At 39.6% G+C, this 14,787-nt stretch overlaps 1 protein-coding gene across 4 annotated transcripts in view; it reads right to left on the reverse strand.

Annotated features, from left to right (window-relative positions):
• The window catches only part of LOC136874084 (platelet binding protein GspB), a 636,502-nt gene that overhangs the window by 188,545 nt on the left and 433,170 nt on the right, over positions 1 to 14,787 (reverse strand). For all 4 annotated transcript variants that reach the window (XM_067147621.2, XM_068227653.1, XM_067147622.2 and 1 more), the window contains exon 9: positions 2,444 to 2,601. In XM_067147621.2, the coding sequence (XP_067003722.2) occupies positions 2,444 to 2,601 (158 nt within the window). The remainder of the gene's footprint in view (positions 1 to 2,443; positions 2,602 to 14,787) is intronic.

Below are 14,787 nucleotides of genomic sequence, written 5' to 3' on the forward strand. Positions count from 1 at the left end.
CCACAAACGAAAGTGAGAGTTCTCTTGGTGACTCCATCCCTGGCTTTATCGATGATATTCCGGCAGTTCACGATGGGGAAATGATTTCTCCCAAACTCTCGGAGGGCAAGATTTGTTTCTTCGGTCACTTCAAAGCATCACTCAAATAGTGCTTTGGTGTATAGCTTCTTGAAGTTCGAAATGACTTGCTGATCCATAGGCTGGAGCAGTAGAGTATTGTTGGGAGGAAGGAACTTGACCTTAACGAGCTTGAATTCCTCTAGTAAGTTGTCCTCAAGGTCTGGAGGATGAGCAGGAGCATTGCCCATAACTAGTAAGACTTTGAACGGCAGATTATTTTCTGAAAGGTATTTCTTCACTACAGGACCAAAAACCTCGTTCATCCATTCAACAAACGAACAGGGGAGAGGAAAACGTAGGCACACCTCACGCTCGTATTGCGGAACCTCACTCGCTTATCAAGTTACAATTTCTTTTAAATATTTGCTAGTCTTGCAAAACACTCGTAGACCAAGATACTCGCATTCCGAGGTTTCACTGTATTTCTAGTATACTTAGGCCGCTGCATTTGCTTAAATTGTTTTGAATGATGGGGTATATTTGGAGACTTTTATGCTAGGATACATGTTTACAATATCGAAAGAGTAGAGATAATGATTAGATTGAATGTTAAAAATTTTTAATTTATCGATCAGTTCTTTAGTGTTTTTGACGGATTTGTTCGACAAGAAATGATAGCCCTGAAAATGTTGTCATCCCTTGAGAAAGAAACTTCATTTCCAACTCTGATAATAGCCGTCGCCACAGTTGCATGATTACGCAAAAAGGCCTTGAATTCTTGAACTTTGCAGGATAAGTTTGCACCTACGGGGTGCAAGGCATTAGTCTCACGACCAGTTTTGCTTGCCGGTTAGCAGCAAGATTGCCGAACCTGTCTGTGCTTGTATTTCGCACTCCATTCAGAAGTTCGAAAATTATTTTGTGTCGAGTGGTACACTGAAGTGTAGCGAATGTTTGTTGCGTGATACTGTACCCTAAATCTGGATTAGGAACATACCATAATCGTGTTTGACTAGCGTGGTGCATTTGTCTTGTGAGAGCCTCGTTATGGATATGGACAAAGTCATGAAATTCCTTACTAATGAACAAAAAATTAAAATCTGTCAGAAAGTGGACATTAAGAGAGCAGAAGTAGCAAATGTTGAACTTGCACCTCCAAGACATTAAATAAACATAGGTGAGCAGAAGCGGTTACATTACTAATACCAAATGATATAGCATATAGTAATACAACTAGTGTTTGAAACATGGTGGATGAAAAGGAATGATTACGTAGTAAAAAGAGCAAGATACATACTCAGATATTAAATAGAGGATGTGCATATTAATAAAATTATGGGATTATGATAAATATAATATTTAAGGACTACAATGAAGCCCAAAGTGAGATATAAATTTAGATTCACGGAAAATTTAGCCAAGTAGTCCTAACACTTTGGAAAAACCGCATCGGAGTCATGCATGATTTTAAAAAAAAGTCTTAGAGACGGACATGCTTAAAGATTATCTAAGACTCCAAGATATTCGTAATTCATCCACAGAAACGTGGTAGAGAAACGCAGAGAACTTTAGCATGCTGAGAATCCAAGATGAAGAAATCAATTTCACTTCGGGACTGAAGTACAGTAAAACCTCATTAAGACCTTTCTGCACGGGACAAGGAAAAAGAAAGTGTTAAGCGAGAAAATATACAAATAAAAGCTATCCAACATGGATATGGAAACACTAGATATGATTCTTTCAGATATGGCATTTTATGTCGTGTATCTGCGGGTACAGTGAAAATTATATCTACAATTTCTAAAGATGAGAGGAAAGTATTAAAAGGTGTGAATAAACACGAGAGGACAAATATAAAAACCTTTTCCACTGGAGCTTATAAAATAACAAGTGTACTGAAAGGTGTAATAAACACCAGACAACACATACAAAAACATGTGCACCGAGGCCAATAAAATTATCGGAAGTGCTATTGCAGATCACACACTTTCTAAAACAAATGTTAGTAGAAGCATTTTATTTCAGAGCAGTGGGTTATTAAGCATTATTTTCTGGTCACACTCTTACACAATGAATTGGAGGTTACACTCGATCATGTGCGACCAGGAGAAATGACTTTGGCCACCATTTTAAAGTAGACAAAACTTCGACCAAATGCTAAAATTAAAAACCTCTCTTGGTTCGCTTCCATTTTATTTTGGCATTAATGGAACATAGATCAAGTGAAGTGATTATCTGCTTGTTTTATTGCACCTCTGTTGGTATTTATGTTACGTTTTGAGCCCCATATTATCCTTATTATGCTTATTTATTTTACGGAACATATGCCTCACAAGATAAAATGAACACTTCAATCACAATCACAAAGGCTGAAATAACATACATTGTTTCCTTATGCACCACCTCCTGTCTCTCGTCGTCCAGACGGCGACGGATGGAGGTGGTCAAAGGAAGTTGAGCTCGAAATTCAGGACGGAGATGCCTTAAGACGGGCAGTCCAGGAGTGCTGGCTGGTGTAGTGCTGGGGGAGGCATCTACTTCCTGGAAAAGAAAAAGATCATTAAAAAAGTCTATTTGATATTAATAAAAATTTGGAGAGAATACATTCTTTACTCATCCCATATTTTTTAAATACAATCTGGGTACAGAGGATGCTTTCAATATCCTGTCCTTTGGAAGGAGAAATCTATTCTAGAGCAATTACTCGTATATTACTCATACATCAAATTATGATATAAAATAATAAAGATGATCTCAGAATCATGTATTCAAAACTAATTAGAATAGAGCACCCAGGAAAAGATAAAACTTTAGTTTACTTACAGGAGTTGTTCAAATCACCGAACACAATTGTGTTGTGCAAAAAGCTAGAGAGTTCCTAGTGTGTGATTCATTTTGTTTGTATAAGGAGAGAAGAGAATACATTATACTTCACACAGAATTGGAACTTCTTAAGATCCTCTGGGTTGATAAACTGCATGTTGTGGAGTTTCTATGAACTAGGACTGGAGACATGAAAGAATTAAGTTGAAATTGTAGTAGAATTCTCACAAAATCCAGACGTATTTCGCATGAAGTATCTAGCATTTATTCTTTCTCACATAGGTGAGTTTTTAAAATGATGCGAGCAGAAGCAGAGTGCTTACAAGATATTTCATATATAATCTGGAATAAGAGACATGAAATATCCAGATTCAGTTTGAACTGGAGAGACCAATCGTACTACTGGCTATGAAAAAATACATTTCTTTCTTCCCCAATGTCTAGTGAAATTTCCTTCTTTCCAATCCAACTTCATACTGAAAATACAGTTTAGTGGACAGAAACAACCACCGTATGCAACGCTTTGCAGTATTTTCAATAGCTAATGAAGGAAAGATTTAATCAATATCCCACATGAAAACAACAATAATAGCTTGATACTTTACAGTACCGTAGTCCCTTTTGAGAACAAAATTTTGTAATACACCTAAAGTTACATAATTACTGAATGTGACTCTGAATGGTCTTTTATCTGGATGAAAATAATGGCAGAAATGAGTGCAATTGGACTAGACAAAAGGGTGACTGAAGGGTGGCTATATTTCTAGAAAATAGAACTCAGAATTAGAGTAGGTGAAGTATTATATGATCCTGTAATAATTAAGAGGGGAATTCCTCAAGGCAGTATTATTATTATTATTATTATTATTATTATTATTATTATTACACACTAAGTGACCAAAAGTCATGGGAAGGAGTGACCCATCAGAAAATGTGCCGTGTATGACCCCTGAGCGTTGTGGCTAGCTGTGGCGTAGCTGAGCAGCCTGTCATAGACACCAGTGTCGTGAAGATGGCAACACGTCGCAAGTTAACCGACTTTGAACGTAGGACGATTATCGGCGCACGGGTCATAGCGATGCGGAGATTACATGTGAATTCGGGTATCCGAGCTTAACAATGTAGAGGGTGGATCTTCAGTTATCGCAGAGAGAAGGTTATCACCCACGTAAACTGCTGCATGGGAAGACCACAGGTATTTAATTAACAGATATCACGTCGCCTACGCTGAACAGTACTGGGCGCTCGACGGGCTATACTGAGTCAGATCACCGCCCAATTGAATGTTGGAACCCATTTCTACCAGGATTGTAAGGAGGCAACTGCACCGCATAGGCTTCACCAGCTGACGACCAACTCGTATCCCTTTGCTGACACCTTGACACAGAGCTCAACGACATGCATGCCCCATGAACATCAGTAATGGACAATGAAACAGTGGCAGTGTGTGATATGGTCCAATAAATCCCAGTTCCAGTTGTATCAAGCTGAAAAGCGCGTGCGAGTGTGGAGTAAGCCCCATGAAGATCTGCTCTGTGGTGGCATGCAGGTGGTTGGAGGAGTGTTCCAGGGAAGTTACGACCATGGATTGGCCCTTCAGATCCTCTGATCTTAATCCCAATCACTTGTGTGATGCTGTCGATGTTGGTGTATGTTCCGTGAATCCAGCCCCAACTACACAAGACCAACTGTGGGTAGCAGTGCAAGATTCATTCGTTCAGACACCTCCAGAACAATTCCAACACCTTGCAGAGTCGATGCCTCGCTGTATTGCTGCCCTCGAGGGCTGGCGGAAGCGCAACTCTTCATTAAGATCACATTCAGTCTTCTCTAAAATTTACATTATTACATTTTAACCCTTTGCAGTTGTATGGATCTGAGAAATTTCTGCACCCAGGACATACGTAGTTTGGGGTAAATAAGCCAAGTTCATATAATGTTACGGTTTTCAAATTATTATGTGTATTATTATTATTATTATTATTATTATTATTATTATTTCTATTAAACATAACTTTGATATGCACTAAAAAACAAGGCATATTTCTAAACCTAAAATTTACATATTTTCCAAAATGGGTACCTTTCCTATTAATATACAATGCACACGGTTTACATATTTTCATATTGTAGAAACAATTGAATGTTTCCTTTAAGTTGGTAACTTCCACTCGCCATACATGTAAACAAATTATCACTAAAAGTCTGAGTTACAATGTCCTAACGTTATCAAAATGGGTACGAAAATGGAACAAAAAACTTCAGAGTGGTTCAAGTGTTTTGTTCCTACACACGATAAAAATGAAATGTAATATTTCACACACATGTGGATTTATGAAGTCTTAAAGTTTACCAAAGTTTGGTACTGTTCAAAACAAGTACCAGACCATATAGTTGGCTGATTTGTGCAAGACTTTCAATATAAATAAGTTTCTTTTTCTGTCCCTCTTCACTTTTCGATTGCTAGAAACTATACAATCCTGATGTTTCTTGTTCTCATTGTAATATAAAAAGCGAGGCTTTTTGTTCAGGTGTTCTTCTCTGTCAGCTGAGCCTGGATGTGATCTTCTCCTTGAATTTTGGATATTCTCAACCAGACTTTCGACCAAAGCTCTGCGATACTTCACATGTGGCAAAGGCTTGTCACTGCCATTCTTATTTTCAACGGTGTACAGAATGTTTGAGTTCGCAATGCACACTTCCAAACACCAAAAGAAAAGCTTTCACCACCACTTTAGAGATTTCCTCATGAAGCAATATGTAACAATAGTGATCATTCCAATCAACACCACACACATTTTTTGTGTAGCTGATAACACAAGTTGGTTTCATCACTATCTTGTGTAGTCCTCCTTCCTGAAATGTAGCCACCAGTCTGGCACTTGTCATAACAAGGGGTTACCATAACCATTCCCTTACCCTTCCATGCAAGTACCAGGACATTACTTGACCTATAGCCCTGGATATCCCCCACTGTTAATTTTCTTCAGTGCTCCTTGTTTTACCGGCTTGGGATTACAGATTCTTCCACAAGTACGTGTAACTGATCCCTTAACATCACGTCACGAAATAATTTTATCTGTGACACCCACTCACTGGATTCACTGGATCAGTAATCTTTTCTATCAGGTAATGGAATGATACCCATATATATAATGATACCTAAAAATACCCTCATTTCAGTAACACTCACTTCGCTCCACTTGTTCCAAATGGATCTAGTGCTGAGCTGAACTTCGGCGATTTTATCACATGTGTACCTGTTGGTCTCAGTAACAACCGCGCCAAGCAACTCATTGTTAAAAAATAGGGAAAAATAGTAAATAAGCTCTGTATCATCTGGGAAGTTCGTCTTAGGCCCAGAATTATTACAGAAGGCATGTTTCTTCGGTTTCCTATCATCAGACTTCACTTCCTTCCACCCTCAACATATGGCAAACATCCTGTGCTTTCATCACTACTGAGAATTTCATCACTCGATTGTTCAGTTTCTCTTGTATTTCATACTCAAAATCACTATCATCACCGCTGGATTCTTTTCCTAAAAGTTTGCTTATCTGTTCCTCATTTAAAATATCCTACAGCTTTTTCTATTCAATCCTGAAGAGCCAGCTCCAACCTCATCTGATGCCATGTCGTCAAGCACTGCAAAGTGACACAGAGCACATGCTGTATATCATAGTTTATTTTCTTTGTAGCTTTCCAATATTGTGTAGAGATGGCAGAAAAAGCTACTCCATGGTTCCTTGAACACATCCCTTGGGGACACTGCGATATATAAGCAACAAGTGACCACAGAGAACGGAAAATGTGGAAGCCTATTACGCTTGTCGATCATATATCGACATACGTCCGCAAAAGGTTCATTCACAACCTAAAAGAGATAAATGAAAAAAAAGGACATAATATGGGAAACTTTCATTCCGATTATTTACAATAAAAAACAAGTTCAGAAGAATTCACAACTACTACACTTCATTTACTACCCCCACACTCCAGAAAGTCCCGCCCCATTTCCGAACTCCACCGCCTCCTAACAGCACGTCGCACATTTAGACTGCGGGAGCACGTCAATCGAGAGCGAGACTCCGCAGTTAGCAAACACGGGAAGGTGAAGCGGGCCACGTAACATAAGTTGGTTCTGTCATCAAAAACTTGCCATAAACGTTCCTGTTGGTCACATTCTTTTTAATTCCTAATTTGGTTTTCATTATCCACATTACAGATTATGAGTCGGATGGTTCAACTTCACTAGTTTACCCCTTCCTGCATCCAGGTCGACGTAAAGGATTCCCAGCCAGCTTTTCAGGAAATGTCATAGTTTGGTTTGATTTAACGTGGGATCCGAGTAAAAGGCTATCTGACGTGTTTACCACTATATCATCAATCTCAATCTTGCTGATGGACATCTCCATCCGACACATCTTGGCAATGATATCCAACTTGTAGATGCGAAAACTTATTTCTAGCTGTCTTATCCTATCATAATCCTTACAAATAATACAGCTAGTTAATCATTACTTCTATTTATTAAACATAATGATTCGAAAAAGGAATAGGAAGAGAAAAATATTGTTCTGTACACATCGTTTTCTTTGATTAAATAAGCAACCGCAGAACTGCTGCTTCTTCATTTGTTCAACTAGCCTACGAATCTTACATTCTATTTGCTTCATATCCATAATTGAAATAGGTTCATTTCTTCTTTAATATGCTTTCTTATAAACTGGTCAATTATCGTCTACATCTAGCAATTCTCATCATTCTAAACCTATTTTTCTTATTCATTTTTGGTTTACTCGTCTAACTGAAAACTGGAGTTTAGCGTCATATTTAACCAATATTATGTCCTTTAATATCATCAGTACAACATCCTACCTACGTTATCGACTACTTGGATTAAACAATCTGAACCTATTCTGATCTAAAGTGTTTTTGTCTGAAATTTCCATCTGAATTTTTATTATTTGACATCTTTATTATCTGAAATTTTATTATCTGGAATCTTATTATGAACTCCGTTGATTTCTTGGGTTTCGGAAGGCTCAGTAAGCTTATCGTATACAGCCAATATTTGCTGTTATTAAGTGAGGCGGTCCGTTCCAAAACTCGTCTTATCCATCATAAGTGATTTTTCAGGAAAAGCGAAAAACCTGTAATTTTTGTAATATAAGTCTCACTTGTTTAAATGTATTACAACGCGTTCAAGTCCAATGTCATAGGGTCGTCTTACTGAAGAATTATAAATATAATTAATAGAACATCCATAAATTACATTTGTATTTTGGATAAGACGAGTTTTGGAGCAACCAAAAAATTTCAAAATATATTACCTCACACAACTTATTTTTAAACAAGAAAAATGAAAGGATTGAGAATATAATGTTGTAATAAAATTCACCAGTACACTCATGCACCTTTTGCCATCAGTATAATGATATTCACAAATAAATTAAACACAGCAGTGTGATTTATCATATTTACATCCTATCCATAGTATTTGGAGAGAATTCTTCCTTTATAGGCTATACTGCACTCACAATAGAAGTAACTTGAACAATAAAACATCATTTTGTTGTTAATCAAACTCAAATTTGTTCCCTCCTCTTGAGATCCATCACAAAGAACTTATGTTTCTTCAACAAGGTTGTTTTCGTCTACAGGAATTGAGGTGAACAGATTCTTATAAAAAGAAAGCAACTCATTCCTATCCCAATCCATTCCAAAATGCTTTTCAAGCAAACTTTTTATGTCCTTTACTTTGGCGGGATTCAAGTTTACTCTTGGCAATAATTCAGGTGGCATTAGCATATCTCGCAGGCGTTTTCCCTTTTTCATTACGGATTTTCCTAAACCGATGTCTGAGTTGTAATGAGGTTCTCCCCATAAGGGTGACATTTCCCAGTGAGTCTTTGCTAATAACAAATCGTTTCACTGAAGAAAATTCAAATTGCCAAGATGCAGGCATTTTCATCATATTTTCAGAAACCATTTTCCAACTGTTCACCGAGCAGTCTCTGCCAAACTTGCAGACTTCAGCATGTTTGCTAACGATGTCTTCATATTCTGCTGGATTACAGATTATAGGGCATTTCCGTATCTCTCTCTCTCTCTCTCTCTCTCTCTCTCTCTCTCTCTGGACTTGAGCAAATACCCTGTCAGAGGGCAGAAATGAGTGGCCTGTCATAGGAAAGACCAATTCAACACTTTCTATATTAGGCAGAGCTGTGTGTGTCAAGAAATATGAGCACATTGCAATCATTGTAGATTTGCGGTTCTGTCCTTCGCAGCCATCCGCACGAATTCGTATAGTAGTGAAGTTCGACAAATCAGTTTGTGATAATCGATGGTAAACTGCAGATGACGTTTCATTAGACCCCTTGTTGAATTCATGATCCATCCATATGTATGTAAAAACATTCTCCTTTGTCAACTTGGCATGTGAGGTACCCCTCACAATGGTAAAATTATAGGTGTACAATTGGCGACTGTAATAGGCAATTTGATCTGGAACTTTTGGATTCACAAGATTCTTTTGGCAGTCAAATGAAAATATTGCCATGCTGTCCCTTTCTTCTTGGAGCTTTTTGAAAAAAGCTGCAGCCCTTAGTTTGTGTACTCTAAGTTCCAAGATTAAATCATCCTTCAGTGATACGTTCGAACTTTCAAGTTTAATTTTCTCCTTGAGCTCTATGCACTTTGAGCAAGCGTCAATAACTGGTGTTCCGAATCCTATGTTGTAGCAACGCGTAAAAATTTCACGGAAGAACCACCGCTTCACCCTCACTTCTTCAGGTGATTTCTTGTTATACATTTTGTAAAGCTTAGCGATGCTTAAATTTCCGGGTAGATACTGTCTGACCGGTGACTTTCCACGGCAATAGTGACTTTCACAACACTGCACACTTTCAATGAAACGTTTCAGGGAGTGCCTCTTTTCAGTGTACTCTGGTTTGATCCTAGCTTCACCCCTCTTTTCTGTTGGAAGTTTCCCTGTCGTGAAGTGATTTCTGGCAATCCTCTGAACCCGATCTTTGCTGACATGCAATACATTCAAGAATGTCTTTTGGCAGAACTGAATGTGAAACTGTTCTGTATTAGCAAGTTTTATATACCTTCCACAACAAGAGCAATATTTTCGGTCATCTTAATACACTTTATTCACAGCACAAAACTGCATGAAAGACTAACACAGTTCAAGAACAACTCAAATGTGGAAAGACTGGCATAAAACGCGGGTATATTGTAGCGCGAGTCACGTGCTGAAATTATCAATTCCTATTGGTTGATTGTATATGGCGAGTTTTGGAACAACAAGCGCCGTGGATAAGGCTAGTTATGGAACAATAGCCTAAGTTTGGTGACAGATTTCTATGGCAAAAGGCGAGTTTTGGTGCTTAATTTTCTGTTAGAACTATCACAAACATCACCAAGAAGGCAATGCTACCTCTAACTCATTTTTTTTTTTTTTTAAATGGATAAGACGAGTTTTGGAACGGACCGCCTCAAGTTATCATTGTGAATGAAATATGTCCACACCTATCATTCGTGTGTTAAATTCGTATATCACATTAGCAAAGTTCATTATACCAAACCTATCTTACACTGAACATAACTTAGTACACTGACTGACAGAGCAAATGCAACACCAAGAAGGAGTGGTTCGAAAGGGATGAAAGTTGGGGAAAAAACAGAGACGGCATGGATGAATAATTGATGTTTATTTCAAACCGATATGCAGGTTACACAATGCGCACGGCATCAACTCAGTAGGATGTAGGACCACCGCGAGCGGCGATGCACGCAGAAACACGTCGAGGTACAGAGTCAATAAGAGTGCGGATGGTGTCCTGAGGGATGGTTCTCCATTCTCTGTCAACCATTTGCCACAGTTGGTCGTCCGTACGAGGCTGGGGCAGAGTTTGCAAACGGCGTCCAATGAGATCCCACACGTGTTCGATTGGTGAGAGATCCGGAGAGTACGCTGGCCACGGAAGCATCTGTACACCTCGTAGAGCCTGTTGGGAGATGCGAGCAGTGTGTGGGCGGGCATTATCCTGCTGAAACAGAGCATTGGGCAGCCCCTGAAGGTACGGGAGTGCCACCGGCCGCAGCACATGCTGCACGTAGCGGTGGGCATTTAACGTGCCTTGAATACGCACTAGAGGTGACGTGGAATCATACGCAATAGCGCCCCAAACCATGATGCCGCGTTGTCTAGCGGTAGGGCGCTCCACAGTTACTGCCGGATTTGACCTTTCTCCACGCCGACGCCACACTCGTCTGCGGTGACTATCACTGACAGAACAGAAGCGTGACTCATCGGAGAACACGACGTTCCGCCATTCCCTCATCCAAGTCGCTCTAGCCCGGCACCATGCCAGGCGTGCACGTCTATGCTGTGGAGTCAATGGTAGTCTTCTGAGCGGGCGCCGGGAGTGCAGGCCTCCTTCAACCAATCGACGGGAAATTGTTCTGGTCGATATTGGAACAGCCAGGGTGTCTTGCACATGCTGAAGAATGGCGGTTGACGTGGCGTGCGGGGCTGCCACCGCTTGGCGGCGGATGCGCCGATCCTCGCGTGCTGACGTCACTCGGGCTGCGCCTGGACCCCTCGCACGTGTCATATGTCCCTGCACCAACCATCTTCGCCATAGGCGCTGCACCGTGGACACATCCCTATGGGTATCGGCTGCGATTTGACGAAGCGACCAACCTGCCCTTCTCAGCCCGATCGCCATACCCAGATGCAAGCTCACAGCCGCGCGCCTCTACGCGCACGGCCAACTCGCCCGGTATACTCATTTCTCCAAATATTTATGATGGATATATATATATATATATATATATATATATATATATAGCCTCCATGGTTCAGGCGGTAGCATGCCGGCCTCTCATCGCTGGGTTCCGTGGTCCAATCCCGGTCACTCCATGCGACATTTGTGCTGGACTAAACTGAGGCAGGACAGGTTTTTCTCCGGGTACTCCAGTTTTCCCTGTCATATTTCATTCCAGCAACACTGTCCAATATTTCATTTCACCTGTCATTCATTAATCATTGCCCCAGAGGAGTATGACAGGCTTCGGCAGCCGTTAGATGGGGCTTCGCTCATTCCATTCCTGACCCGATTGAGTGACGGGAAACAGGCTGTGGATTTTCATATATATAGTTTCTGGTTATTGACTCTAAATTTTCTTGCCTAATGTGAATATTAAGTAGTTGGTTCAGCTCTTTCTCTTCTTATAGTGGATTGCCTAAAGTTGCGTGTAGCGCTGTTGTTTTCTCCCGATGTCACAGTTCATCTTTTTAAAAAATAAAATATTGGATTTTCTTCCCTTCCCTCTCGCTGTTTATATGCTATTTGGTTAGAATTCCTCGTCAGTCTTCTCTTAAATGTGTTTCCTTGATTTATTGTGATGATTTGATATGATATGTTTTCCTCTCAGCTTACTTGTGTGTCTCTCCTGGTAAAAAGTGATTCAGAAGTCTTTTTTTTAAACAATCCAGATCCCGTTTCGAGGTCTTTTACACGACCCTCGTGATTCCATGCCTTCTGCTATGATGTCAATCTGGGTTTTGGTGACATTTTACGTTCATTTACTCTGATGTCGCCGCCGGCCATTGTATCTGTTCCAATCTCCTTCATATTTTCACCTTAGTGATAGCTTAATGGTACATTTCACCTCCCAGTTTGTTTAAATATACTGCAAGCAATATATTTATACCTCCTGTTTCATCTCACATTCAATGCAACTTTACGCTATTCCTCTTCGTTCTCCTAACTTGGGTACTCATTTTTTAGGACAATGCTTGGAATTTGCCCAGTAGACTCATGTACAGTGATGTTTATACAGTACTCTGCTCAATTAGTTCAATAACGTCTATCCATTTCCAATTGCTTTTTCTGCAGTAGATTCGACAAAACTTGGAGATTTATTTTTCATACATCTCTCTACAGGATTCATGGTGGGTGCCTGACTGAACATAGGATATGTTTAATGTTTAGTTCTTACATGGCCTCACGGAAATGCTTGGATGTAAATTGCGTATCTCGGTCGGTTAACATCTTCTCTGGCTTCCCCATTTTTGGTATTACATTTTTCATTAAGGTATGCAGGACTTGTTTTGAGTTAGCCCTTTGAATTGGTTGTAATGCTATGTATTTCAAAATTACATCCATGGTTACCACAATAAATTTTCTGCCTTTCTTCGTGGTAGGTAGGGGTCCAAAAATAGACTGCATATATCTCTTTGGTTTCGTTGGCAGTATAGCTATTGGTTTATGGCTAGTTAATTGAGTGTTATGTTTCGTTCTTTGGCATATGTCGCATGTCCTGATCATTTTCTTGACTGCTCTTCTCACTCCCTTCTAAGTGAATCTCTCTAGGATTGTGTGTGTCACTTCATCGATACCTCCATGTCCGATACTTCGATGGGTATGCCATATTAGATCTCTCTGTAGTCCCTTTGGTACAATGATTCATGCTTCCTCCTGATTTTTGTCTATATACCTGTTCAGTTTTCCTTTTATCATCATATATGCTCGCGTTATCTGCACCGCTTTGGTGTTATCTTCCAGCTTGTTTATGATCCGGCCTAACCTTTCGACTGCCCTTTGTAGTGTGCTTAGGACTTGTAATCTATTAAGCAAGTCCTCATCCAATTCACCTAACTATCTGATGGATCGCTTTTTCCTGCTCAGACGGGTTCCCACTTAATGTGTCCGCTAAAATGTTATCCTTGCCATTGCAGTGCTGTATCTTTAATTGAAATTGCTGCGTGAACAAGATCTACCTTGGTACTCGTTCACTCGTCATCGCAGCCTTTAATCCAAAGGTCAGCGCTTTGTGGTCCATTTGGATGATTACTGGGTACCCATATATTATCTTGCTCCATTGTTGTAGTGTGTATACTATTGCTAACAGCTCCTGCTCCGTTGTGGTATAATGCTGTACAGGCTACCGCAGTTTTCAACTTACAAATGTCAAGTACGTTCGTCTTTTTGAATCGCCTCCTTCCTCTTGGTACCGTACAGGCATGCTCCTATTCCTATATTCTATGCATCGAATTGTATGATGAATTCCTTCTCATAATTTGGATAGCCTAGTTTGATGTTTAACATTAACGTTTTCATTTCTAGAAACGCCTTCTTCGCTTCTTCATCTGCGAAAAACTGCATCATAACTAGGAATTGCCTTATTGATTTATTTTAGTTGGACATAGGAAATCACATATCGCTTTTATTTTAATTGGGTTTGGTCATATTCCTCCTCCATCTATAACATGTACTACAGATAGTATCTGCACTTGACAAAATTTTGACTTTGTGAGATTGATCTTAAATACTGTGTTCTTCAAGTTTTCTAGCAGTTTTACTAGCTTTTCAGAATGCTCTTCGAAAGTCTGCATTGCGAAGACCAGGTCATTCATGTAAGAAGTCACGTAATTCTTTACTTCCGATGTTAAGTTTCTGTCTAAGGCCCTTATCAGCAGTGCGCAGCTATTTTTCAGACAAATTGGAGCCTGCAGTATGCACATGTCTGGTTATTGAACATAAGCCCGGTTAACAACATTGATTTTTTCTCTAATACAACGTGAGGAAATGACTGAAATATCTCATGTTCCTAAATTTCTTAACGATGTCCTTTATTTTAGGTACCTGATCATATTCCGGGATTAATTTCTCATTTAATTTCCTACCATCCAAGCATATTCTTCCATTGTTTTTCTTTACTACAGTGTACTCCCGATAATTCGCGGTAATTAATGCACTCACTACCGTGAATTATCTGCAATCACTTTTAAGCCTGGTAAAAACAAAACGAAATAATGAAATGTATTTTATGAACAAGCAAAAAATAATTATAACACTTCACTTTGTATTGTAAGACACACTACAG

The sequence above is a fragment of the Anabrus simplex genome, chromosome 5, assembly GCF_040414725.1.
Source record: "Anabrus simplex isolate iqAnaSimp1 chromosome 5, ASM4041472v1, whole genome shotgun sequence".
Taxonomy (NCBI): Eukaryota; Metazoa; Arthropoda; class Insecta; order Orthoptera; family Tettigoniidae; genus Anabrus; species Anabrus simplex.